The sequence below is a fragment of the Notamacropus eugenii genome, chromosome 2, assembly GCF_028372415.1.
Source record: "Notamacropus eugenii isolate mMacEug1 chromosome 2, mMacEug1.pri_v2, whole genome shotgun sequence".
Lineage (NCBI taxonomy): Eukaryota > Metazoa > Chordata > Mammalia > Diprotodontia > Macropodidae > Notamacropus > Notamacropus eugenii.
In genome coordinates, this window is record NC_092873.1 from 302,605,307 (window position 1) to 302,630,494 (window position 25,188).

The 25,188-nt window shown below is 46.1% G+C and overlaps 1 protein-coding gene across 2 annotated transcripts; it reads right to left on the reverse strand.

The window, feature by feature from the left end:
* Positions 1-1,775: 1,775 nt before the first annotated feature.
* On the reverse strand, positions 1,776-21,939 carry ACP6 (acid phosphatase 6, lysophosphatidic). 2 transcript variants are annotated; one of them, XM_072644604.1, is made up of 10 exons: positions 21,381-21,939; positions 15,324-15,452; positions 15,047-15,177; positions 14,663-14,742; positions 11,592-11,679; positions 8,465-8,597; positions 5,547-5,647; positions 3,281-3,376; positions 2,760-2,925; positions 1,776-1,974 (listed from the first exon to the last, which is right to left on the reverse strand). In XM_072644604.1, exons 1-10 carry the CDS (start codon positions 21,597-21,599, stop codon positions 1,804-1,806), a joined length of 1,314 nt encoding a protein of 437 aa, XP_072500705.1. In that variant the 5' UTR covers positions 21,600-21,939; the 3' UTR covers positions 1,776-1,803. The 2 variants fall into 2 exon arrangements, with proteins under 2 accessions (XP_072500705.1, XP_072500706.1); XM_072644605.1 differs by lacking the exon at positions 3,281-3,376.
* Between the last annotated feature and the right edge of the window lie 3,249 nt (positions 21,940-25,188).

Genomic DNA, 25,188 nt, shown 5'->3' on the forward strand with positions numbered 1-25,188 from the left:
AATTTTAATAGATGAGGAAACTGAGGTGAAGAAATGTTAAGTAATTTGCCCAAAGTCATATAGGTATTAAGTGGTAAGAACCAGCATTTGAATCCAAATCTTCTCCCAATTTCATTGTTTGTTCTTCAATGCCACTGCTAGGCTCTGTACCAAAAATACATATCACAGATGAAATACTGTTCTTGGCTTCCTCCTTTCTTTAAAAAAAATGTCCCTTACCTGTCTGTACAGGGAGCTCCTGAGGAGGAACCTCCTTGGCACCTTTTCTGCAAGTTATGGTCTCAAAGAACTACCTAGACCAGCATGGAGGGTGGAAATGACTCGCCCAAACTGCGCCCAGGGAGCGAGATGTAAAAGGGCTTGTACCAGGCCTAATTCCTAGGCCAATCCTCCATCCACTCTACCCCATTGCTTTTCCTTGAATGATCTTGCCTTCTTTTAAGTTTGATTATATGAGGAAACACACAAAGAGCCATTTCACATTTGTTCCCCTTCCTTTTCTTCAGTGTCCACACCCTGTTTCTAAATAAATAAAAACCCAGCTTAATCATTTCACCACTCTTTCTCAACTCCTAGCCAAGAATGGACTTCCCTGTGCCCCTCCCCTACCCCGAACTATCAGACTATAAGCAGGCTTTCTGGAAGCTTTCATTTATTTTGAATGAAAGTAGTCTTGCCACCTCCATTGAGACCTCCTGGGGTCCTTCCTTAGCCATTTCCTGGAGATCAGCCAAAGTCCCTTTCAGTGCCATTTGGTTCTTGCCCTGCCTTGGACACATCCTACAGGTCAGCTGTGTACCTGACTTTGTTAACAGTGAACCCTAACCCCCAAATTACTTTGTATAAATTTTGTATTTGAGAGGCTGTGTGATGTAGTGGATACAGACTCCAGCCTATGACACACAATATGGGAAGGTCACTTAATCTCTTGATACTCTAGACAACTCTCCAAAACTATAAACTGCAAAGGAAGTGCCAATCCACACTGGTAGAGAAAGTTCCCTCATCTGGAATACACCAGTGAAATCACAGATCATGCAATCCATTGACCAATCGATAAACGTTTATTAAGTACCTATTGTGTTCTGGTCATTTTGCTAAGCACTGGATCTAGCCCCTTCTTCTATTTTGTATTTAAGAAAGACAGTTCAGTTTAGTGTATAGAAGGCTGACCTTGGAATCAACAAGACTTGGGCTCAAATCCTGTCTCTGAGAAACACTAGCTGCTATTTCAGGTACAGGTAAGTGTCCACACAGAAGTTCTTTTCCCTCAAGTCGTGATGATATCTCATTTTGATGCTGAGGACCTTGGATTTCCAAAATCTTGTCTTGAGAGAGCCCAGACGTTGGCAAGTCCAACTAAGCTGGATGGTCAGAGTAGTTTGGTGTTGCAGGGACCTGCTCTGTGAAGGCTGGAGAGACCCAAAACAGGGTGGGGGCTCAGGCTGTATGGGGGTCATAGCAACTCCTGAATGGCTTTCTTCAAAGCAGAGATGGTTGCAACTTGCATTGGCGGAAGTCCACTCACCACGAAAGTGGAAATCACAGATCCTTGATATACTGAAGGATGGCTATGGGTCCTGTCTCCTTACTCAACTGTGACCTCTGTGAGGCCAGGGTTGTATCTTATCTAGACTTAACATCTCTCCTCATAGTACCCATGCAAAAGAGACATTCAGTAAACATTTGCTCTATTTCACTCATTCACAAGAGAAGGGCCTTGGGATTTAATAATCGCTATGATCTCCACTCGAACATACACAGAGCCCCAGATGTTTATGCAAACAGGTCTTTATTTAAAAATTAGTCTCCCACAGGTGTACCATCTGATAACTTGTCATTTCCAATGCCCATATTTGCTGGTTGTGAGCAGAGCGTGGTGTATTCTTCTGGGCTCACGGTGTAAGGTGATAGTGCATTCAAAAACTCTGCCAGGGGACAAAATCCTGCTGTGCATCCTTTTACCACTTGTTCCTGAAGGGGAAAAAAAATAGAGCCCAAGAAGAATATGGAGGCCCATGGGACACCTGGGATGGCAAGGCTTTGAGAGTCCCTAACACTTAAGGGCACGAAGCACGTACAGACAAAAGGCAAGACAACCACAGAACCCGATTCCAATATTCCCATGTGCCCCTGTTGTGTGCCCTCCAGATGCCCAGCCATATGGATGGACTAGGTTCAATGACGTTTTCTTTTCCCACTCCTCAAGATCCCACCAGTTCCTGAGACACACAGTATGAAACAACCAACATGCTGAAGAGATTGGCATAACTGCTCCATCATGGGCCCCACGGGACAGGACGTGTTGCTGTTAACAGGAGGCACATATCCAAGAGCAGGAGCATGTTGGGCCAAGGGTCCTAGAAGGAGTTTGCAGCAAAGCTGAGATGGGGACTAAAGTCAGTGTGGGTTAGAGATAGACTTTTTTTGAAGTAATTAAGTCAAGCCCCCTTATTTCTCAGCTTAGAAATATGAAGCCCAGAGAGGTTGGGGTGACTTGCCTTAAGTCATACAAGCAAGGGGGAGAAACAAGATTTGAACTCAGTATCTATATCTCCAGATTCTGTGCCACATTGCCTCATCCCTTCCCCCAAGCTTCATCTGAAGTTATGCAGCAGAATTCAGAAGCCTGGCTGCACTCTACCTTTGAATGGAGCAAATGCACTGGATGCACTGTGTAGGGGTGGGGAGTGATCTACTGTGCTGCATGTAGACCCACAAACTGACCAGCTCTCAAGATCCTCCCAAAGAGGACTTACCTCACCATTGTAAGAGAGTCGAACGAACCAATCCTTGGACTCCCGGTGCTGGTAGAGTTCCATGATCAAGTTTGCAGCATACGGGGGCCACTTGTGGTCAAAAATCCCCAGTGTTATTAAGAGAGGCATGAGAGTCACATCATGGGTGGCATAGAGGTAGAGCTTTCTGTAAGAAAGAGTTTCTGAAGAAACCTCTCTGATGTCCTTTACCCAATGACCTTGGAGACAACTAAGGCACTGGATCCCTGCAGAACTCCATTCTGATCCAGACTTAGGAGAATCCAATGGAACCCAGAGCCAAAGGTAACAATGAAGAAAGTCACCACCCAGTGGGCTACCCTGGCCTGAGAGGGACTTGAAGGTTTTGAGTGCTTTATTCCTGGTCCCTAATAGCTTGGCCTCCATCTTCCATCATAATATTCTCAAACTTCTTCTTTTCTTCTCTGCTCTACCCTCCCCTCCACCCCACCCTCAGTGTGGGGTCCCAGTACTGTGAGACATGCCATGGCTTTATTAGATACCTGATATTTCTGAGTGGAGTAGATGGGTTTACTGCTTCTAGTATGTTGTTCTGTAGGGTGTATAGCATGGGGCCAACCGCCATCTGAAGTCCTTCCCTAAGAAGGAGGCAAGTTCATGATGTCTACACACCTATCAAGATTAATGTTGTGTTGTGTGCATTACTAGGAAATACATAAATATATGGATCAACTGCTTTCAAAAGGCTTACAGCCTCAAAATCAGACAGGACCTTGAGACAGAGAACAGCAGTCATTTCAGTGATGTAAAGGAATGACAGACACTTTTCCTATCGCATAGGGAGGGTCCTTCGAAGGAGCACTAGTTCCAGTCTTGAGAACAAGGGGAAGAGACTGAAGAGTGAGGAGGGTACACCCGGGGAGAGGAGGAGGTACAGTACAGAAAGGCTGAGCCAAGACAGACTGTCGAGAGATGGTGAAGCATAGGAAGGCTCATTAACTGATGACTGATCAAGGGATATACCAAGGGTTTTAGCCATGGGAGAGAGACAGAAGAGGATGCAGGAAAGTAATACACTGGTCTAAAGGATCCAAATGATCACCTGGCTGGGGACACTACACATATGAAAAATAATCCAAAGTCAGCATATGGACAAGTATAAAGTGAGCTGACCAGCAGCACCTGAGCTCCTATGGAGGTTCTGGGAACAAGCAACTGTGTGATCTCTAAGGTCTTGCCAAGATCAGATCTTCTAGGAGTCTTGGAAATGGAATCCAGATGTGCTGAAGGGATGTAGAGTAAAAGCAGGATGGGAGAGGGGGAACCTTTGAGCTGGTCTTAAAGGTGAACAAATCGGGGGCCGTGGACAAAGGAGGAAGAGAGAGAAGGATGAGCCAGGACTGAGAGAGGCGAAGGAGTACTTCATGAGCAAAGAAAGGCATGTGGCCAAGTGCAGAGCCCAGACTGGCAAGACCAAAACCACTTTTTAATCTTGTTAAGTGACTGGGGCTGGGGGAACTGAAATGGACACGCTGCTCTCAAAGAGGAGGGAGTGCATTGGATGGCTATTATTTTTATGCAACAGACCATGATGCTTCTTGAAACATTAAATCTCATGCTTGTCTCCTCATTCATCTTTCACAGAGCGGCTCCCACTGCCTTCCTGATGACCCACAACCTGAGACTCTTTAGTTGGGGAGACAAGTTAATATTTTTACTGTCAGAAGGGGGGAATTGCTAATAAGGCTAGGAAATAGGATGACAGACAGAGAGCAATGGGGTAAATCTAATAAGGATAAATGTAAAATCTTATGCTTGGGTTAAAAAAATCAACTGCACTTTGGATGAAGGAGACACAGCTAGACAGCAGCTTGTGAGAGAAGGCATGAGGTGAGTCAACAGCGGGTCACAGCCACCAAAAAGTCAATTAGATATTAGGGCGCACTGTCAGAGTCATGTCCAGAACTAGGGAAGAGACAGGAGAGCTCGAAACCTCCTCAACACTTTGATCCCGGTCAGTCCTGGACACTTCATTCTGTGAAGGATGCCGACAGAACGTTGAGAAGATGACCAAGCCCATACAGACTAGCATCAGGTCACCTTCCAAGATCAGTAGCTATCTACCCCACAGAAGAAAAGATTTGGCAGAGGTGCAGTAAAGCTGCATTAACAGGAAGGACTTTGATAGGAAAGAGGAATGATTAGACCTGTTCTGCTTGGTCCCAGAGGGCTGACCAGGGCAGAGCAAGGATCCGTGAGAAAAAGCAACAGGAACACACAGAAGTAACTTACTATAAAAGGGGAAAAAAAAGCTTTAAAAATGAGCATTGTCTCAGTGGTCCAGGTCGCTTCTGTAGGTAGTTCCCCATCTCTAGAGGGCTTCAGACAGAGCTGGATGACCATGTCATGGATGGTATAGCTGGGGAGTCCCCAGACAACCTAGGCCCCCCCCAATTCTGAGGTTCTAAAGACAGACTCTACCTCCAACCCCCTGGGTGGTCACAAGAACACCCACCTTGTCTCTCAAGACTTCAAACTAAGAAAGAAAAGTCACTCAGCAGCAAAAGCTGCCAGACCACAGCTTCTCCTCAGACCTGAATTTAACAGCCCCAGGGCCAAAGCCCGGGCTCTTGGGGCCCATCTCTCTCCGTCAGCCAGCATGTCACCAGGATGCAGCAGCCTCAGCTTCTCTGCCTGCATGAGGCGCCTGCTGCCAGCGGGGCAGGTCTGCTGGGTCACTGCCCTCCGGGTCCGAGAATGCTTGGCTAGGGAATGCCTTCAGACCAGACACGGAAATAGGAGCCTCACCTGTCTCTGCTCCCCAGGATATAGAGAGCTGTGTCAACAGCTCTCTGCTCAATCATCTGTGTGAATTTCTTTAGCATAGGGCAACTGGGGAGCCCGTGAACCTGAAAGGGCCATGAATGCAATTAGAAAAGAGCATTTCCTGCCTGGCTCTCCAGCTAGCACCCCAATAAACACAGCCCATGGAAAAAACCCCAGGACTTCTGCTGAGCATTCAAGGTCCTTCCCTCCTCATCCCACCCCCCCACCCCAGCCCCCATCACTTCCTCTGCACAGAACACTGTGCTGCTCCCTGAACACACCCAGGGCTTTCCTAACTCCCCTGCCCAGCAGATGCTTGCAGTCTTCTGGATAGCAAGACTATATACAGACAGGGCTGAAAGGGACCTCAGGCACCAGCTAGTGTGACCCACCACATTTTACAGGGGAGGAGCCTGAGTCCCAAGGGGGTTAAGTGGGCTCCCCAAAGTCTTAGAGGTATCATGTATCTGAGGCAGGATCTGAACTCAGGTCCTCAGCTGGTCCAGCCAGCTCTTTCCTCTATACCACACTGTTTCCCAGAATCCATAGTTCATCAATCAATAAACATTTATTAAATGACTACTATATGCCAGGCATTGTGTTAAGCACTAAAAGATACTCTCCAATCATCTCTCTTATGTACAGGCAAGGGGAGGGAGCTGAGGCACAAAAAAGTCAAGTGTCTTACCAAAGTCACACTGCACACACGGGACCAGAAATGGAAACCTACCAGTTCCTCGCCCAGGGCTCTTTACCGAGCCTTTACCCCCATGAGTGACTGAGCTCCAACACCAAGTGACTCTCCTCCAACAGCAGGATGCTCCTCCCTCCCCAGACCCATCCTGGCAGCCACGGGGCTGGGGTTCCTTTTCCTTTGCACTCCTCAGGGCATTTCTGGAATCTCCACGAGGAATGACTGAATCCACAAATTTCCTGACCCTTTCAGGGAGCTTGCCATACTGCTAATACAACTATGCAGAACAAATGTTCACTACATGCCCAACCCTAGGGGAGCTCCATGCTAGGCATGGGGAGCCCACAGAAGATGGACTCAGTCCCCCAGCACTCATGGAGCTTAGTTTCTGGGAAGGGACAGGATGTATAAAAAGATACCACATACTATTCTGTATTAGTTAAGTGGGCAGAGAGATGGGAGACGAAGGTCTCTGTGAATGTGAGGGGGCAAGACTGCTAAGGAGTCCAGGGAGGAAATGGGATGGCTTTGTGGAGGGGGCAGAGGAGACGACACAAAGATGTGTATTTTGCCCATGCCCTTGGAAAAGCTGGAACAAGAGGGTTTAAGACCAAGTGATACAAGTCAGTCCGGTAACACAGAAGAGCTTATGTTGTTCAGTCCTTTTCAGGCATGTCCTACTCTTGGTGACCCCATTTGGGGTCTTCTTGGTCAAGATGGCAGAGGTGTTTGCCATTTCCTTCTCCAGTAGATTTAGGTTAATAGGTTAAACGACTTGCCTAGGGTCACACAGCTAGCTAGTGTTTGAGGTTACACTTGAACTCAGGTCTTGTTGACTCCAGGCCCATGCTCCAGCCAATCACTGTACCCCCTAGCTGCCCTACACAGAAGAGCTAGCTGCAAGGAATATAGTCTCAATTCTTTTTCTGTTAGTCTGATCCAGGTGCCAACTTTGTTTCAGTTCTAAAATTTCTGTACATGTTCCTCCTACACTTTGTGTGCGTTGGAAGGGTAGGACAGGGCTGTAAATTTCTCCATCTTAATCTCTGTAGGAATAATTCCCTTAGGATGGTGGATGCCAAGAACAGGAGGAACCTTACCCATTTCCTCCCCACACAAGGGAGGGGCTGGAAGGCAGATCCTAGGTCTCTGGACAGGCCTATTGAGGATTGGTCTCAACCTTGCAGCCACATGGCTTTTACTCCCTATCACAATCCAGGAAGGACACTGCCTCCTGTCCCATGCTCACACACTAGTCCGGCTCAAGGTCCTTCTCCTTTCCCTTTCCTTACGGAAGAGAGGGTCCCCCCTTGAAGTCAGGGGACTGGCACTGCCTGGAATCCTGGTTGTAACACTGACTTATCAGTGCCTGGCTGTAAGCTCCCGCAGGCAAACATGGCTTCATTTCTATTCCCCCGCCCCTAGTGCCCAGCACTGTGCCTGGCATATAGCAAACACTGAACCTCTGCTTGTTGACTGACTGATGGAGAGGATTAAATATACTTGAGATATTAGAAGTAGGACATCCTGGGCCTGTAGTCCCTGTGAGGACAGTGTTTTGTCCAAACATGAAAGCAACACTGAGCTATGGGGCATCAGGACAGGCACTGCTCACTTGTGGCTCCACCACAATTCATGGTAAAGCAAGAGCCTCAGGTCAGTGCAGGGAAAGGGCAATGGCTTGGGAGTTGCGGAACCGGGTTCTGCCTGTGACTCCGCCTCCCTGGGCTCCATCGCCTTGACTGGTGGCATTTGTATAGTATTAGCAGTAAAAGACGAGTTTGGGACTCAAACCCCTTCCTTCAGGTCTGTGTTCTGGCCTTTCTCCTTAGTACCAAACCACTGCCCAGGGTGCACTGGTCACACTACATCTGACTAGAGGATGGGTAGAGCTGGGTGCCACATTCTAAAAGGAATACTGATCACCTAAAAAAAAAAAATCAAGATTATGAGGTCTTAAAAATCAAATCAAATGGGAGATGATTGAAAAATTTTCTAGAAATTAGAATTAAATGGTGGCTTGCAAAGTAGTGAGCCCTCCATTAATGGAGGCATTTAAGGAGAGGTTGGAGGACGTTCTGTCAGGGATCTTGTAAAGGAGATCACTGCAATGAGAGATGGATTGGATAGCCCTGAAGGCTCCTTCCTAATCTGGGTTTTTGTAATTCCAGGGAAGGGCTGGTTCCTGAGGGAAGTCCACTCTCACCTTCTCAGCCAATGCATTGTCTAACAGAATAAAAAAGTCCACATCTTTGCTCCCATCAATGCCCATCTCTTCCTGTATCTTTTTCAAATCCTCCGAGATCCCAGGCTGCAGAGAGGCTGCCAGCTTCCTGACCCTGTGGACAAAAAAGAGCAGAGCTGTCATGCCTTGTCTTACGTCACCCACCAAGGGGAGGGAATAACCAACTGGTCACTCACTATGACGCTCCATCCCCTGCACAGCACAGAGCGGGAGTGATGGCTGAGCCACCATTGTTAGAGTGAACAGATGAGAACAAGTGGAAGGTACCTGGAATTCAGAGTCTGAGAAACACTGGGTCCTGATTCTGGCTCCACTCTCTCACTATCTCTGCCCCGGGAATGCTTAGAGACTCATTCTCTCCATCATCACATAGGGGTGGTGCTGGTGGACTCTAGCTCTACAATAGATCCTCAGCCCACAAGACAATGTGGACAATACTGGACTAGGAGTCAGGACATCTGGGTTCCAGTCTGGGCTTTGTTCCTGACTTGTGTGACCCTCCTTGCCCAAGTCTCTGCTCTGTGAACCACGGATGCCAACATTTCCTCCCTAAGTCAAAGAGGTTTTCCAAGACTAAATGAGAGGATGCAGGGCAAACTTTAAAAAGAAATCCATACCAAGCCCCACAAGGCGGCAGCATCACCACCACCACCACCATCACTCTTACACCTGGCAATTTTCACATAGCTTTCACATAGAGAATCTCACATGATCTTCAAAAAGACTCTTTGATGTGGAGAAGAAAAGGCGATGATCTCCCTTTCACAGATGAGGAAACAAAGGTTCAAAGAGAGATGAAATAATTTCTTCAAGGTCCTTCCAGTGGCAAGGCCAGGACTAGAACCCAGACCTCTTGCACTTTACTGACTCAGACAACTCGGTCAACCTTAGATTTCTTTTCAAATCTGACCTAGGACAAGGACAAGTTCATAAATAACCCACAAGGAAGGGGAGTATAGTATGTATTCAGCATTCAGTATGTACTTAGTAAAGAATAATGGATTCAGAGGCAGAGCAGTCCAGGTTGAAGTCACGGCTCTAACACTCAGTAAGGCACTGGTACATTCAAACAGGGTACTGGACTTTGGGTCAGGGAGCCCTGGGTTCAAATCCTCACCTCAGAAGTGACCCTAGGTGAGCCACTTTGCCCCTGTGGAAGGAGGGGTTAGACTCAATCTCTGAGGTCTCTTCCCACTCTAAATCTATGATTCTCTGAGTATCAGGGTGACCTTCTTCCTAAACCTGTTTTCTCATTCAATTTAATACTTACTTTAGTAAATAGTAACTATGAGCCAGGTACCTACTATGCACTGGGGACAGAAAGGGCAAAAATGAAAAAGTCTTTGTCTTCTACGGGACACAGGAACAATAATATCTGTCCAGACTACCTCAGAGGCTCAAATAAGTATACATGATAAATGTACACGAAATCACCTTTTACCTAAAAAATGAGAGGAAGTGTGGTATGGTACACAGAGCACCAGACTTGGGAGTCAGGAAGACCTGAATTCCAATCCAACTCAGATGCTTACTAGCTGTATGACCCTGGGTAAATCATTTGACTCCTCTGGGTCTCAGTTTCCTTCTCTGTAAAATGAAGACTCAATAATGTCCAAGTTCCTTTCCAACTCTGGGTCTATGAGCCCCTGACCCTCTCACCTAACCTGTTATTACTTTGGAAAATTCCTCTGGTTTTTAGCCTTGTAAACAGTTTCCACACAAGGAGAAAGCATCAGACCGTACTACTTTCTCCGTAATAGGAAAAGAATGGTCTGAGATCCTCTGACTCATTCCTCCCCTCCCCTCCCCTCCCTTCATGGCTTCTGGTTAGCTATACTGCGACCATCCCAGGGCTAGCCCTCATCTCCCCTGAACCAAAGGTGGTTTAGAATTGTGATGTGGTCTCAAGAATTGGAAGTGCTGGGTTCGAATTCCAGCTCTGTAAGACCCCTGGGCAAGATATTCAACCTCTCTGATACTGTTTACTTACTGTAAATTGGGAATGCAGCCATAGAGAATACACAATTATATATCTGTAATTCCTGCAATATAATTGTGTACGTATAGTATATAATATGCCAACTCTCAGAGTTGAGGAAACTCTTTGTAAACCTGAAAAGTACTGGAGAAACATGAGTCATTATCGTTAAACCATTTTAATAACAGCCTTTGAGGAGAGCCAGTAAGTCTCTGAGTGACCAGATTATGTGGTCTGGAGCAGGACTGGCTGAGCAGTTAACACACTGTTGGAACTGAAAACTGACAAAGGATCTGGATTCCAATTAAGCCTCTGTCACTCTCTGTAGCCAACATTGGCCAAGTCCCTTTATCTCCGAGGTTTCCATTTTCTGTACCGGATGATCTCCAAGCTCCCTTTCCAGCTCAAAGGTTCGATGATCCCATGATCCTTTTCCACTTGTTTGGCATGAGAATTTTCTTAGTTCTCAGACAGCTAATTCTAAAGCTATGGGGACTCCCTATTCCCCACTGGGTGGCAATGGTCCCTTTACAAACTTACTACAGTGAATTCCCTCACATAGTATAAAGTCAAGAGATTTTCCACTGCTCCTGATCAGCAAGCTAGCCCTTGTCCACCCAGAGGCATGAGAAACACAATCATGTTTCTATAATCATGTATACAATTATACATACATATACACACACCCCTACAGATATTGGTATTTGGTACTGATATCTATATATAGGTACATGATGATACACATATACATTTACATATTAAATATGTAAAAATAAATATACAAGACATACAAATACACATATATAATACACATACCTACAGGTATGGTTATTTGATACATAAATGTATGTATAGTATTATACACATATACCTTTATATATTAAATATGTATAAATAAAAACAAACATCTCTGTTTTCTGACAGAACACAAGGTCTGTGGAGACAGGGAACATTTCATTTTTGTCTCCAGCACAGGGCCTGGCACGTGGCAGCTATCTAATAAACACCTGTTGATTGACAAACAAATACTGAGTGACGAGAAGACTGGAGGAAGGCATGATCCTTTTGGTAGGGGACACTTGAGAGGGAGTAAAAACGGGGGGCAGTTACCTGGCCATCTGTCTCAGGGAGTGGCAGTTTTGGTAGTTGGGGTACAGGATTTCAGAATTCGCCTCATCAGTGAGGATGATGACTGGTCCTAGGGGAACAGGGAGGAGAAGACATCAGCATCATGTCTCCCCATCTTGCCCAGGCACAACAAAAATTCTCATCCATTTGGCAGTCTGTCTCTTGCAGACTGAGCAACCTGCTTTTCTCCCAAGAGGTCCAGGCAGAGGACTACTTCCAGACTAGAGAGAATTGCCTTGACCCCCATTCTCATGTGAGCAGGACCTATCTGTGGCAACCTAGAGAAAGGAAACCAGTACATCTGCCCAGTACTTCTCACCCCCTGTAGGACACATGTGAAATTCAACGACCACAGGCTTTGGGCAAACTGAGCAATCATGTCCCAAGGACTACAGCAGAGCCCACAAAGGAGGCGCATTACTATGGTAGGAAGAGCCCTGGACTTGGCATTGGCATCATGAGGCCTGAGGAGGTTATTCTACACACCAGCTTTGTGACTGGGCAAATCACAAGGTTCCTCATGTGTAAAATGGCACATTATGCCAGGAAGTGCTACACAGGCATGGGTTATCATCCATTTCATGCCCAAAGGAGGCAAAAATCAGTCACCAGCTCTTCCTAGTTTCAAGGGCATCAACTCTAGACTCTCCATGACTCTGCAGCACCATCACCTGCTCTGGTCTCCACAAGGTCCACCCCATGGACAACATCATGACTCAACATAAGCATACAGAGTCTACTGAGCATCATGACCCTTAATGGACAAAAGGCACATCAGATTCCTGAACCAGCAAAGATGGTAACTCTTAGTATAAGAGTATTACACATTTTGGCACTACTGTTCAGTCACAGGGTGGACAGGCCCTGTTGTCAATGACCCTACCACCTTCCAGTCAGTTGGCTCTGTGCAAGGGTAAGACAGGGTGGTGTAGAGGAAGGAAGAGAAAGTGGAAGGTACCCACACTACCAAACACAAGCCTCCCTCAATGGCAGAGGACAGAGCCTGAGGGAAACAAAGTCAAATCACAGAAAGGAAGCCCTTTGGAATGAAAAAGCACTAATAAAGGGCTTATTCACTGGGGACACAAACAGAAAAGCAGGACAGGCCTGGCTGTGATCACCACACTGACATTTGTCTCTTGCACTTGTAACTCTAAGCCCATAATGAAGACTTTTGACAGCATCCTGGCGTCTATCACAACATGAAACCAATCAGTCATACCAGAAAGAGCACTGGTTCCCCAACATGGAACTTGGGGCTCAGTCCACGTTGGGCTGAGGAGAACAATCCCTCCCAGTCCCAACCATGCTTCTAGCACTTCTGAGAAGAGCCTAGTTATGTATTAAAAATAGGATTAAATACCAAGTTACACTTTAGAGAAGCAGACCTCAGTGAAAACATGTCATCTTGAAAGGAAGTATGGCAGAGCAGAAGTAGCACTGGGTTTGGAGTCACATGTCCTATGATCTTGGGCAAGTAACAAATTCCAGCCTGTCTCTCAATCTCCTTGACTATAAAATTAGGGTGGATTTGTATCTTTATCACAGTGTCTGGCATCTAAGTGCTGAATAAATGCTTTATCATCATTCAGTCCAGATCATGGCAACAGTCATGGGCCAGCCTTCTTTCTAAAGGGCTTCAGCTCTTGGCTAACCAGGACTCCCACCTAACCAACTCCCACCCTAATACTAGGGAGCTTCTACACTCACTTCACTGGAACAATATACGATTACTAATAATAATAGCTACCACCTATATTGTGTTTTATATTCATCATCTCATTGGATGATGGCAGCTATCTCCTCTATTAGAATGTAAGCTTCTTCTGAGTAGGGATTGTTTCATTCTTTTTCAGTGCCACCTAACAAATGCTTGTTGACTGACTAAGAATCCTTGCTATAAGACCATCCAGGCTCTATCTGAAGACACCTCCCTTCGCCTCTAGTCATTAAGAGGTCTTGAGTCAGTTCATCCCACTCTTGGATAGGTCACATTGATAGAAGCCAAACCCTGCCTTTCCTCAACTTGTCCCTTAGCTTCATTCTGTCCACTGAGGCCAGGACGGGTCTAATTTTCTCTCTATACAATGCCCTTCTAGGTTTAGAGGAGCCTTGAAAAGTCAGGGGCACATCCAGAAGGTGGTCGCGAAGATGGCAAGAAGACCAAGGCCACATGAGGATCAAGTGAAAGAGGTGGGGATGTTTAGCCAAAAGCTGAGAGAGGTGAGACATAATTGGCCATTTTCAATTCTATAAAGGGCTGCCATGATTCAAAGTAATTAGACTTGCTCTGCATGACCCAAGAAGACAGAAGCAGAACAGGTTTCAGTTGCATAAAAAAGAAAACATATTCAAAATTAGGACTGCCTTTGGAGGTCATGAATTCCCCATCCCAAAAGGCCTCTGGCCAGACTCCAGATAGTCACTTGTGAGGATTCCTAGTCAAGTTTGTTCCATTACAGAACCTCTGCTATCCTTTTCAATGCTGCCATTCAACGATGAGCAGCTACAGCATGTAGCTTTGCCTCCTGCATCAGAATCTTGGACCCAGAGATGAAAGGTTCTATACTTTCTACCATATTTCATCTGAGTTCAAACTTAATTTCATTATCATTTTGTTCACATAAACAAATAACACTCCATGAACCAACATAAACCATCTTCCCCTAGGGAAGAATTAAGAGAAGACACAGGTTTCCTTCGATGGGCCCATCTGGTACAATTAGGCCCATACAGAGCCGAGGCAGCCACCGCACACCTGATTCCACCCAGGCCAGCTGAGCCATCCCTCTCATTCTCTTCAAGCCTTCCCTAGCTGAGGCTTTCCCTCCTGCAGGGTGCTTTGTACATTGCTCTGAACACTAAAGACTGAGGTCAGACAACCCTAGGAGGGAAGCTGTGCAAGAAACACGGAGGGTGTCGCCAAAGAGCACTGTTCCCTTGACTCCAAGCACAGGGGAAGGGGGAGGATGTGAAGGGTAAAGCAGAGCGTTTTGTGAGCTTGAAAAACAGGATGTTCAGTAGCTAAGAGGCCCTGGGGCTAAGACTCTAACCTTCTTTCTGGCGTTGGAAAAGTCCAGCGAGCAAACACCGGGTCGACTCCAGATTTCGAAATATATTAGTAGAACGAACACTGAAGGGAAAAAAAGCCTCTTACGAGGAGCGTGAAGCTAGGAAGACCTATTATTTCTTAGCAGGCTGACTGCATCGAGAGAAACTCTTAAGGTCAACCCAAGACTCATCTTGAAGGGACTGTCTCCCCTATCATGGATTCTATCCCATCTGATTCCCCATAAGCCATATGAGATTAGTTAGGGGATGGCAATGTAGGGTGAGTATTGAGTGTCCTACCATGAAGGGAAGGGGAGGTTTAAGGGCCAAATGCGGTCTCACAGGTTTCAGACCTCTAGAAAGATACAACTTTACAAGGGACTCACGTGACCTCCAATGGATTGAACATTGGGGAGAGGAAGTGGGCATCTTCTACATAGGTCCTTCTCAGTCTCTCTCCCAGGGCAAACATTTGCTGCATTCCCACTCTGGTCAGCTGTCCTGCAAACACGCCACCCTGATGCAAAGAGAGGATGGGGAGAGAGAGAAGGGAAGAAAGGAGAGGTCAGAGGGATGGAGACATCCATAACGACCCACTGAGACCTTAGCCAGCACAGAAAAGTTGGGAGCTTACCTCAGGGAGAGCTAGGAAATGTGGCTCACCTTCAGTTTGGTCTGTTGGTACTGACTGTCGTAGGGAGAGGGAGGTCTTGGTCCACCATCAAGATTAGTTACTACATAATCAAACAGAGTTTTGGCAGGGATCTCCAACAGGGTGGGATTCCACTCTACCTGTCATGATAATGAAAACCATGATGCTATGAAAAGCGCTGTTTAAAAGCATGGCATTCATACCTTCCAATTAATTCCAAGCACTCAACAGGGACTGTCTCATCTGTTGCCACAACCCCTGGAAGGGGGAAAAGGACGTTCTAGATAAAGGAAATCCAATGCATCGACACTAGCAGCACTGGGGACTGAGTCTAGGTCTCCCAAGTAGAAGTTGTTCTTGATTGACCAGATTTCACTGTAACAGTGAGGTACCCTAAGGGAGAGACAGCAGGTGGCATTTTCAGGCAAGTCAAAAATCCAGCCAACACTTCAACCAGGACCACCCCTCATACCTGATGGAGAGAGCCCAGAACCCTGAACCTAAGAGTCTTGAGTATAGCAAAACCCTGGGCCATGGAGTCATCCAGGAGAGCTAGCAAACTGTCACAAACACCAACTACTGACCAACTGACAACAGAAAGACACAAGGAGAAAACAAGCATTTAGCAGGTCCTTCCTATGTGCCATGCACTATGTTAAGCACTTTGCTGGCTGTTCAGTCATTTTGGGGGTTTTCTTGGCAGAGATGCTGGAGTGGTTTGTCATTTCCTTATCCAGTTCATTTTACAGATGACCTTTGAAACTCCGTTCCAAACTAACCTTGAGCCCTTTCCAGTTCCAAACCTATGCTCCAAGGATGCCATGATGGCTGCCATACTACCTCCTTCTCCTCACCTTTCTTTCTCTCAGTCAAGTTTGCTGAACAAGTAGTCTCCATTTGTTGCTTCCACATATTTACCACCCAGTCCTTCTCTAATCCTCTACACTCTGGTTCCTGCCCCTCCACCCTTAAAGGTGACCAATAGCCACCCCGTCCTAGACAAATCCATTTCCATTGGCCCTTCTCCTTAAACTTTGAGCGCCACCCCTCTGCTCCTTGATTACTGTGACAGGACCCCATCGTGTTTCTCTTCTGTCTCTGACCAAGTCTTCCGCACTCTCACCGACTCCTCTTTTCCCTTTTCCTCAAAGAAGGCCAACAGTTTCCAGACCTACGCTTTCTTCTCCCATGTTCTTCTCTCTGCCCCTTGGAGAATGCATCTATTTTGAGGGCTGTAACAATCACCTCTGTGCAGATAGTCCCCCCAAATCATAGCTCCACAACTGTCCTAACTCCAGCTTCCTTGACTCATTCACTTAAAAGAGCAGCAATCCCAGCACAGTGCTAAGTACTCTGAGAGATACAAGCAATGGATAAGAGGTGACCTTTGCTCTTGTGGAACTCACAACAGGGGGACCTACTTTCATGGTAGATAATGACCCTATTTGGAGAGGATAATAAGACTCAAGATGCCAAGTGGGACATTCACTCTTTGAACACGGTCACTTTGGAATTTGTTTTAACTGTATGAATTTGTTCTAAGGACTTTGTTTTTGCTTTTTTTGAGTGGAGAGGAAAGTGGGAGGGGGAGAAAATTAATTCTGATCAATTGAAAAAAACTAGCTAGGAACACAAATTATGCAAAAATGAAATATTAAACAAGAAATGAATTAAATGACCATATCTGTCAGTGAAAACAACACTGGATTTGGAGCCAGAGGATCTAGTTTTGAATCCTTCCACCCATGTGAGTTTAGGTAAGTCACTGATCATGTCTAGCACCTCATTTACTCATCTACAAAATGGGAAGGACATATTTTACATGATCTCCAAGGTTCATTCCGTGTTTAAATTCTATGTACCTATGACTCAGTACAAAATGAGTAGTGAAGGTATTACTGTGAGTGGTGAAAGAGAAAAGTTTGCTGGTCAAGTGTACTAAGTGACTTTGGCCTTGAAGAATAAAGCAGGAATTAACAGGTAAAAAGCAGGAAAAGGACATTCCAAGCAGAAGGGCCATGGAGTAAAGGGACAAAGATGGGAATGAACATATGGCACTGAGGGGATAGCAAATAGTGAAGTCTGGCTGGAGTTGATGGACTATTTGGAATAGTGGGAGATACTTGAGGTTAGACCATGGCACTACAGACTTGCCTATAAGACAGACATCTCCATTTGGTTTCATCCTGTCCTCTAACTTAGCATGTCTAAAACCAAATCTACAACTTACTCCACCAGTCAGGTCCTCTCTCCCAATGGTATTATCAGTCATCCAGGCTCAAAGTCTTGAAATTATCTTAATAGTCATCCCTTACCATTATCTCTAGCATCCAGTTCAATAACCTGGTCTTGTCAGTTTTCCCCTTGAAATAGATCTTAAATCCATTCCTTCCTTTCCATCGCAAACTCTTTGATTCATCTTCCCTTCAAATGACCTTCCTAACTGATCCCTCAAAGATATTTTGTCCAATGACCACAGGGTATACTTTCAAAACCAGCTTGGTAGAGGATTGAGAAGGAAGATGGAAAGTCAACAAAGAGAAGCAGCTCTGGATAGGAATCAGGAGTATGGGGTTCTAATCTGGGTAACCTTGGGGCAAATTATGAGATGGCACATAAACTTAAGGTCCTTTATCCCTCCCTTATCCAAACTACAACTCTCTTGGAAATTAACTGTGGTATCTAGTACCTAAAGACAGAACTGTACTCTAAAAGCTAATCTTACTCAGAAGTCAGTTTCAACTATAACAATGCCAAATAATTACTGGGTATCCACAAATATGGTGTCACACTATAGCCCTTCCTTCCAGGTGAAATTCACATAGCACTTCCTGCTCCTTCATCAGGAAGAGACAGGCACATGTGCATATCCACATAAAGACTATTAAGAATTACAGAGTCATATGGCAGTGTGATACAATGGAAAGAGCACTGGCTCTGGAATAAAAGCAGTTGGGTTCAAATCTGTCCTTTGACACTACTTGTAACCTTGAGCAAGTTACTTAATCTGCAAAATCAGTGCTTATTTCTTACCCTAAGGAGTTTGATCTTATTGATGAATTAGAGGTTGTTAGTTGAAATTCTGGATGGAGATAGTCAAAAAAGTTAGAAATATTACATTAGCATCTAGGAAGATAAAAGGGACTCCCAGACCAATCCTCTGCCTTAACACAAGCTATATGACATATATAAAATTCTAAATCTCAATTTCCTTTTCTGTAAAAAGAGGCTGGATCAGATGACCTCTGAAACTCCGTTCCAAATCTTTAATTCTAATTATGATGTGTGTGGTGTATACACCCACACATACTCCTATAAATTTTATTCTAAGGGATGTGTCACCTTTATCAAAATGTTTGCTTCTCAAGTCAGGCCAGGTTACCTTGCTTCATACAGTACATTGTGAAGGATCCTCCACAGTCCAGATCACAACCCCTCTGCACCTTCGTGTAGAGAGCTCCAAACCATCAAAAGGAGAGTCTTTTGGACTCTCAAAAGGAAAAGCAAAGAAAAACAGAAAAAGCAGATGGAATTAACCCACGGTAATGGTTCTTCTAAGGGTTGTTTGCATTTGCTGGAAGGAAAATACTTAAAAGAGCTCTGAACACAGCTTTGGCAGGTTTGAAACACTGGAATCCATCTGTCCAGAAAAGGATGGTACGGTGAATGTCAATTTGGTCTCACAAGCCAGAGGACAACATGTTTAATTTTTTGGATGTTAGACCCTCCCCAGGCCCTGCCTCTATGCTAAGCTTGAGATGAAACTCTGAAGCATTAAAACAACACTGAAAAGTTTCATCAACCCCAAATCGTGTCAAAGCTGCTCCAAAGAATCCCTGGTGGATTCTCAGAAAGTCTCCACCCCAACAGGAACACAAGTCTCTCAATTTCAAGCATGTCTCCTCTGATAATGAAAATCCATCATTTGTAAGAGGTTTCATAGTTTGAAATATCTTTACGTTGATCTCTGAGTTGTACTTCACAATGACCTCATTAAGGAAGCAATGACAAAGCGTATATTATCCCCAGTCTGCTGATGAAGAAAATGATTCTTAGAGATTGCTATCTGGTCTCTAATTAGCCAAGAAGGCTCTCAGTTTTCATAAAAATAATGTGGATTTTAAAAATTGTCAATTGTTTTAAAATGTCTTTCTTTTAAAAGTTTCTTTAAGAAACTAATTGGTGATTTCACTGTTATAGAAAATTCCCAGGTGAGGAAATAAATTCCCTCAGCACTGCAGGCTGGCACCTTTTAGTTTTAGAGAGTTGCCTGGGTTTAAATGACATGCCCAGAATTATACAACCAGTGTGTACATGTGTCAGAATCAGGACTTGACCTTAGACCTGTCCTGTTTCTGAAGCCATCCTTTATCCACCAAGTCACAGTGCCTTCTGTTCATACTTTCTCAAGTCAGTTCCTATTCATTGACCTTCCAATGAGAAAAATCCAAAGGTCTTTTCTGTGCTTATCCTCCTCTAGCTCTCTGAAGCACGCCACTCCCTCCTTTACTATTCCTTTACCTCCTTGTTTGCCATGCCATGGTATCTTCCAGGTCTTTCTGCCTCCCTGGCTGCAGCTCTTCTTAACCTGCTCCCATTAAACAGAAGCACATTCCCCAAGGCTCCTTCTGGGTCTCTCTTCAAACCTGGTTTCATACACAGATTCAGTTACAAATTTGGAGGGTAACTGTCAAATCTCTAGCTGCCCTCCCCTAGAACTTGACTGAATTTTCTCACTTTTCTGGATCTCTCCATTCCACTGCACCCTCAAACTCATCAATTTCAAAAAATGAATGCCATATACCCTTGTCCCTCAAACTTGCCCTTTCCTCAACTTATTTAGATCCGTGGATGACAGCCACCATTTGGTCACAAAAGCTTATAATTTTATAGTAATTTCATAATCTTCCTCCCCAACAAACCCATCGGATGCCAAATTGCACCAATTCCAGCCCTGCAATGCAGCCTCACCTTCTCACTTGGAAAAGCCTCTTCATTGTTACTCTCATTTTCAATTTATCCCCTTCTCCAATCTCTTCTTCACACAGCTGTCTGAATGAATAATCCACCTTTCTAATGCACCCTCTCCTCCAAAAACTTTCAGTGCTACTCCCCAACTACCTCCTCAATAAAGTCCAAGCTCTGATCCTGACATTTAAGGTGTTTCAGTGTCTTATTCCAGCTCACTTTGCCAGCCTTATTTCACAAGGCTACTTGCCCTTTGCATCGTCATGCTTTGCTCACAACGCCTCCTTCTCCATCCCATCATCATCTCTTAACTGTTAGACTCCTTTCTTCAAGGCCCAGGTGGAGACATCTTCTCCCCTAAGGCACCTTCCCAACCCTTCTGCAAGTTCTCTCGTGATCCACAAATGACTCACAGCAATTTTGGACATCTCCATTAGGTATTAAGTTATGTTCTCACCTGACTTAGACTTCTCCCCCTCGCTGCATTCAACTAGGAGCTCATTTGACAACCAGGTCCATATCTCATCTACCTTTTGTGCCCGGGCCTAGCTCTAGACCTTTGTACTAGTTAGGATCCCAGGTCCTACATCTGGAGTTGGGAGGGGCCTGAAAAGCCTTCCATTCCAGCTCTCTCATTTTACAGGTGAGGAAACTGAGCCCCAGGGAGGTTTTAAGTACCCTGCCCAAGATCACCAAGGTGGTAAACATCAAAGGTGGGATTATAATCTAGGTCTTTCCCCGGCTTTACCCCATTTTCCCCTGGGTGCTTAATTTAAAGCACTATTTGCTGATTGCTGACCTGAACTAAGCTGGGTAGAAAATAGGCTGGGTGCGGAGAGAGATAGAGGTGCAGAAAAGCTTTGCTGGGTAACAAGAAACGCCGAAGCGCCGTTATCGCCAGCAAGTTCAGGGAGGCGGCCCCCAACTCCTCCTTGGCAAAGGCTGCTTCAGCCCACAGACTACGTCCAGCGTCCGGGGACCAAGCACGCACACACGTGCTAAGGCTTCCGGGGAGAGGCCCGGCCGTCGGAAGGGCCCAGGGCACCCGCGGTGCGTGATCGGCGCTGCGTCCCGGGCCGGCCCCGCCCCCACCCCCTCACCTGCTCCGCCTGCGGGAGCGGCTTGAGGGGCGTCCGTGCCCCGTGGCGGAACACCACCTGCACCATCTTCAGCTGCAGCTGCTTGGGGTCGGGGTCGGGCGGCCCCCGGTCGGCGCGCGGCTCGGCCAGGGCCACCTTGCGCCGGTGAAGGCAACAGGCCAACGAGGTGAGGACGCCCACGGGCCCCCAGACGCGCATGCTGAAGAGCCTGGGGAGCATGGTGTCCGAGCTCCGAGGCTGGCGAGCACGGGGCCCACCCACCGGACGGCCCGCGGAGGTTCAGCGGCCACGAGCTGCGGCGGCTCGGGCGAGGGCCGGCATTCACCCCCGAGGCCCCCCGCTGCGGACACTCGCTGTCCTCGGGGCACCGACGACCGAGCTGCTCACGAGGCGCCTCCGCCGCGGGCGTACGGACGCTGCCCCGGCCGGTCCTCTCCGGTCCAGCTGTCTGCGCGCCCCCGCTGCTGACGGCCGCCAGTAGAAAGCACGGACGCCGAGCCTGCCCGGAGCCGCTCAGTAAGCGGACTGCCTCCCGGCTCCCGGGACAGCCCTTTCTACTGCGAAAGCGCCCCCTGCACCGCCGACAAACCGGCGGGGAGGGGTGGGGGAGAGGGCGGCTCACGCGTGGCCCGACGGGAGATGGAGTCCCAAAGCGGGCCCGAAATTGGAAACTCCTGCGGCGGGATGAACTGCAACTCCCAGGAAGAAGCGCGCTCAGCCGGGCCGCCCGGAGGAGATTCTGTCCCCGCCCCCTGTCCAGGTTTGGCTCCGCCTCCTGCCGGGCTTGGCCCCGCCCCTCCGGCTTGTCCTGTGGGACATCGCCCTTTCCCCTTCCTCATCCGCCCACTTCACCTGATGCTTCTATCCTATGCCCTGGTACAGGATGAGAGTCATTATCCCAGCGAGTGAGAGATGGATGCCCCGGTGTCCGCCCTAATGGGGCACAGGGTAGGGGAGGGAGGGAAGAAGGGGACCTAATGAACTTCACAAAACTTGGCCCTCCGAATGATGGAGTGAGAAATGCTCTTCAGTTCAGTAGACAGACGGTCGTTAATTGTCTACTTATAAACCGTACGCTGGGGATACATACAGACTTACCCTCCCTAGACTAGGGAGCATAAGTCAAACCCACAAATATTTATAATGCAAATTATATCGTGATCAATGTTTGGGAGGGGTTCTAGGAGAGAAAGATTTCAATTGAAATTGGAAGTGGAAATGTGTGTTGGGAGCCCGGGAGGATTGTGGGAGCTCAGGAAACTGACTGGTCTAGATTGACCACAGATGTCAGTTTCTTGTTTCTTACTTAATTCTTCTTAAAATGTCATTTCCATTTCATTCACTCATTACCTTTTCCATTTTTTGCTCATGCCTTGAAGACTGAAATCGCCTTCTAATGGAGTCTTCTCCTTAGTTATCAGGCAAAGTACTGCAAGGTTAATCTATGATAAGCAAAGCTTGTTATCCTCCTGTTCAAGATAGTTCAGTGGCCTCACATAAAGTTCAAATACATTAGCCTGGCATTCATGGCCCACCTAACTTGATAAAAATACAACAAATCCTTTCTGGCTTTATCTCCCATGACTTCCTTTCACATATGCTATAGCCTAGTTAGACCCACAATTGTGGGTCATTGTGTGCCATTATGGGTCAGTGGCCTATTAGAAATGTTATCAGCCTCCCTAACTGGAGGTTGTAGGTTTAAGTCCTGTTGGAGTGATTTCTCAAGACCCTAGCTAGAGTGCCCATTTGTCAAACACACCTGTGCCTTCCTGCTTCACCATGTTCATCTTTCTGCCTGGAATCTCTTGTCCTCTTATATCCACCTACTGGAATCCTCCCCACCCTTCAAGGACCAGCTGTTCAATGACACCTTACTTAATCATCCCAGCCAGAAGTGAGCTCCTTGCCATCACTCTTAACACTATCTATACTAATGACAGGGCACTTAGGCAGCCACATATTGTGATTATATTGTACATGGCTTATTCCCACTATTAGGCCACCAGCTTCTTAAAGGAAGGAACCTACCCTTTGTTACATCTTGGTATCTGCTACAATACTTTGAGTAGAAAAGGAACTCAATGAATATTTGTGGAATGAATGGACTTTTAGACTATAAGCACATAACCCCAGTGGGAATGGTCCTGCTCCCAGAGCACCCCTCACAGTCATCATCCAGGAAGGCATGTCTTGTGAAGAAGAGGCCAGCCAATCCTACCATCTGTCACCTACAGAGCAGGCAAGCCAGTCTAGCTGAAGAGCAAGACACCTTGGGAGGCAGGCAGATCAGGCCACCTCTAACCACCCTGACTGACCATCATCTCCCCTCAGACCCTCCTGGAGACAGCCCAAAAACCTCAGTCTTAGAGTTTTGGGGATAGCATTGCCTCCAGCCCAGTCCCACAGCCATCATCCTAGGAAGCAGGAAAAACAGGCATCTCTACAGGGTTTAGTACATTATGGAACCTCTTTAAATAGTAATCAACATCAACCCCTGATAACCTCTTCACCACTTTGACAAAAATGTTGGTAATTCCTCATTAAAATGTTGAACGTTACATACCTAAGGATGATGCAGGGTAAGTATGCTTATAAGAGTAAAATTCAGACCCTACCTACCTTCCCTCATTATCATTGGTTCCCATTGAAGCTTCTGGTCTTTGGCAGAACACAGAATTGTAAACTCAGCCCTTCAGCAGCTGGCAGATAGCTGACACTAGGCACCAGGTCAGCAGTGCTGTATTTTAAAAGCTGTTATACTCTAAATCTGGTTAGGTATCTACAAAGTAGTTATTTTATCTTCCTTCAAAAGCTTGAATTATGGTTTTGATAGCTATTTCTTTATTGTGGAATTCCCTACATCAGTATAGACTGAGCTTGGTAGAGAAGTGCTAGAAAGCTGCCTGTGATATGTATGAAAGTTAAGTGACTTACTCAAGGTGATGTAACTGATGAGCATCAGAGGCAGTGTTTTGTTTTGTTTTTCCAAGGCAATCAGGGTTAAATGACTTGCCCAGGGTCACACAACTAATAAGTATCTGAGGCTGGATTTGAACTTCCTGACTCCAAACCCAGTACTCTATTTCACTAGGTAGCTGCCGCCAGAGGCTGAATTTGAGCACAGGTCTCTTCATTCCACAAGTATTTATTGAGTTCTTTCTCTACTCAAAGTATTGTAGCAGATACAAAGAGGTAAGAAGGGGTAGACTTCTTTCTTTAAGAAGCTGATGGCCTAATAGAAAGTCTTCGAGACTCTCCTTCATCCTTCAGCAATTTCTCTTTTGAGGTTTACTTCCCATTTATCAGCTGATTTGGAGCCTGGTGACTGGTTACCCAGCAGCCTTCCGGACATTCTTCCTCCTTTCTCCATAAGTTCAATTCCTGGGTTACTGTCTTTTTTTCTCCCTATCACCTGCCCTCAACCTAGCGGACTTCAGTGTATATGTTAATGTTTTATAAAATACTTTAGCCTCCCAATTCCTTAATCTACTCAACTCACATGATCTGTGCCTCCACATCCATCCCAGCTGCACACAGAGATGGTCACACCTTTTGTCTCACTATCATCCACAAGTATTCTACTTCTATGATTAAGAACTATGGAATGCCTTTAGAGGCAGATAGTTGGCTTATTGGACCTGAAGTTAAGAATGCCTGAGTTTAAATCCAGCCTCAGATACTAACTGTGTGACCCTGAGTAAGTCACTAAACCTCTCTTGGCCTCAGTTTCCTAAACTGTAAAATGAGGATAATAACAACCCCTGCATTACATGGTTGTTGTGAGGATTAAAAGAGATATTTGTAT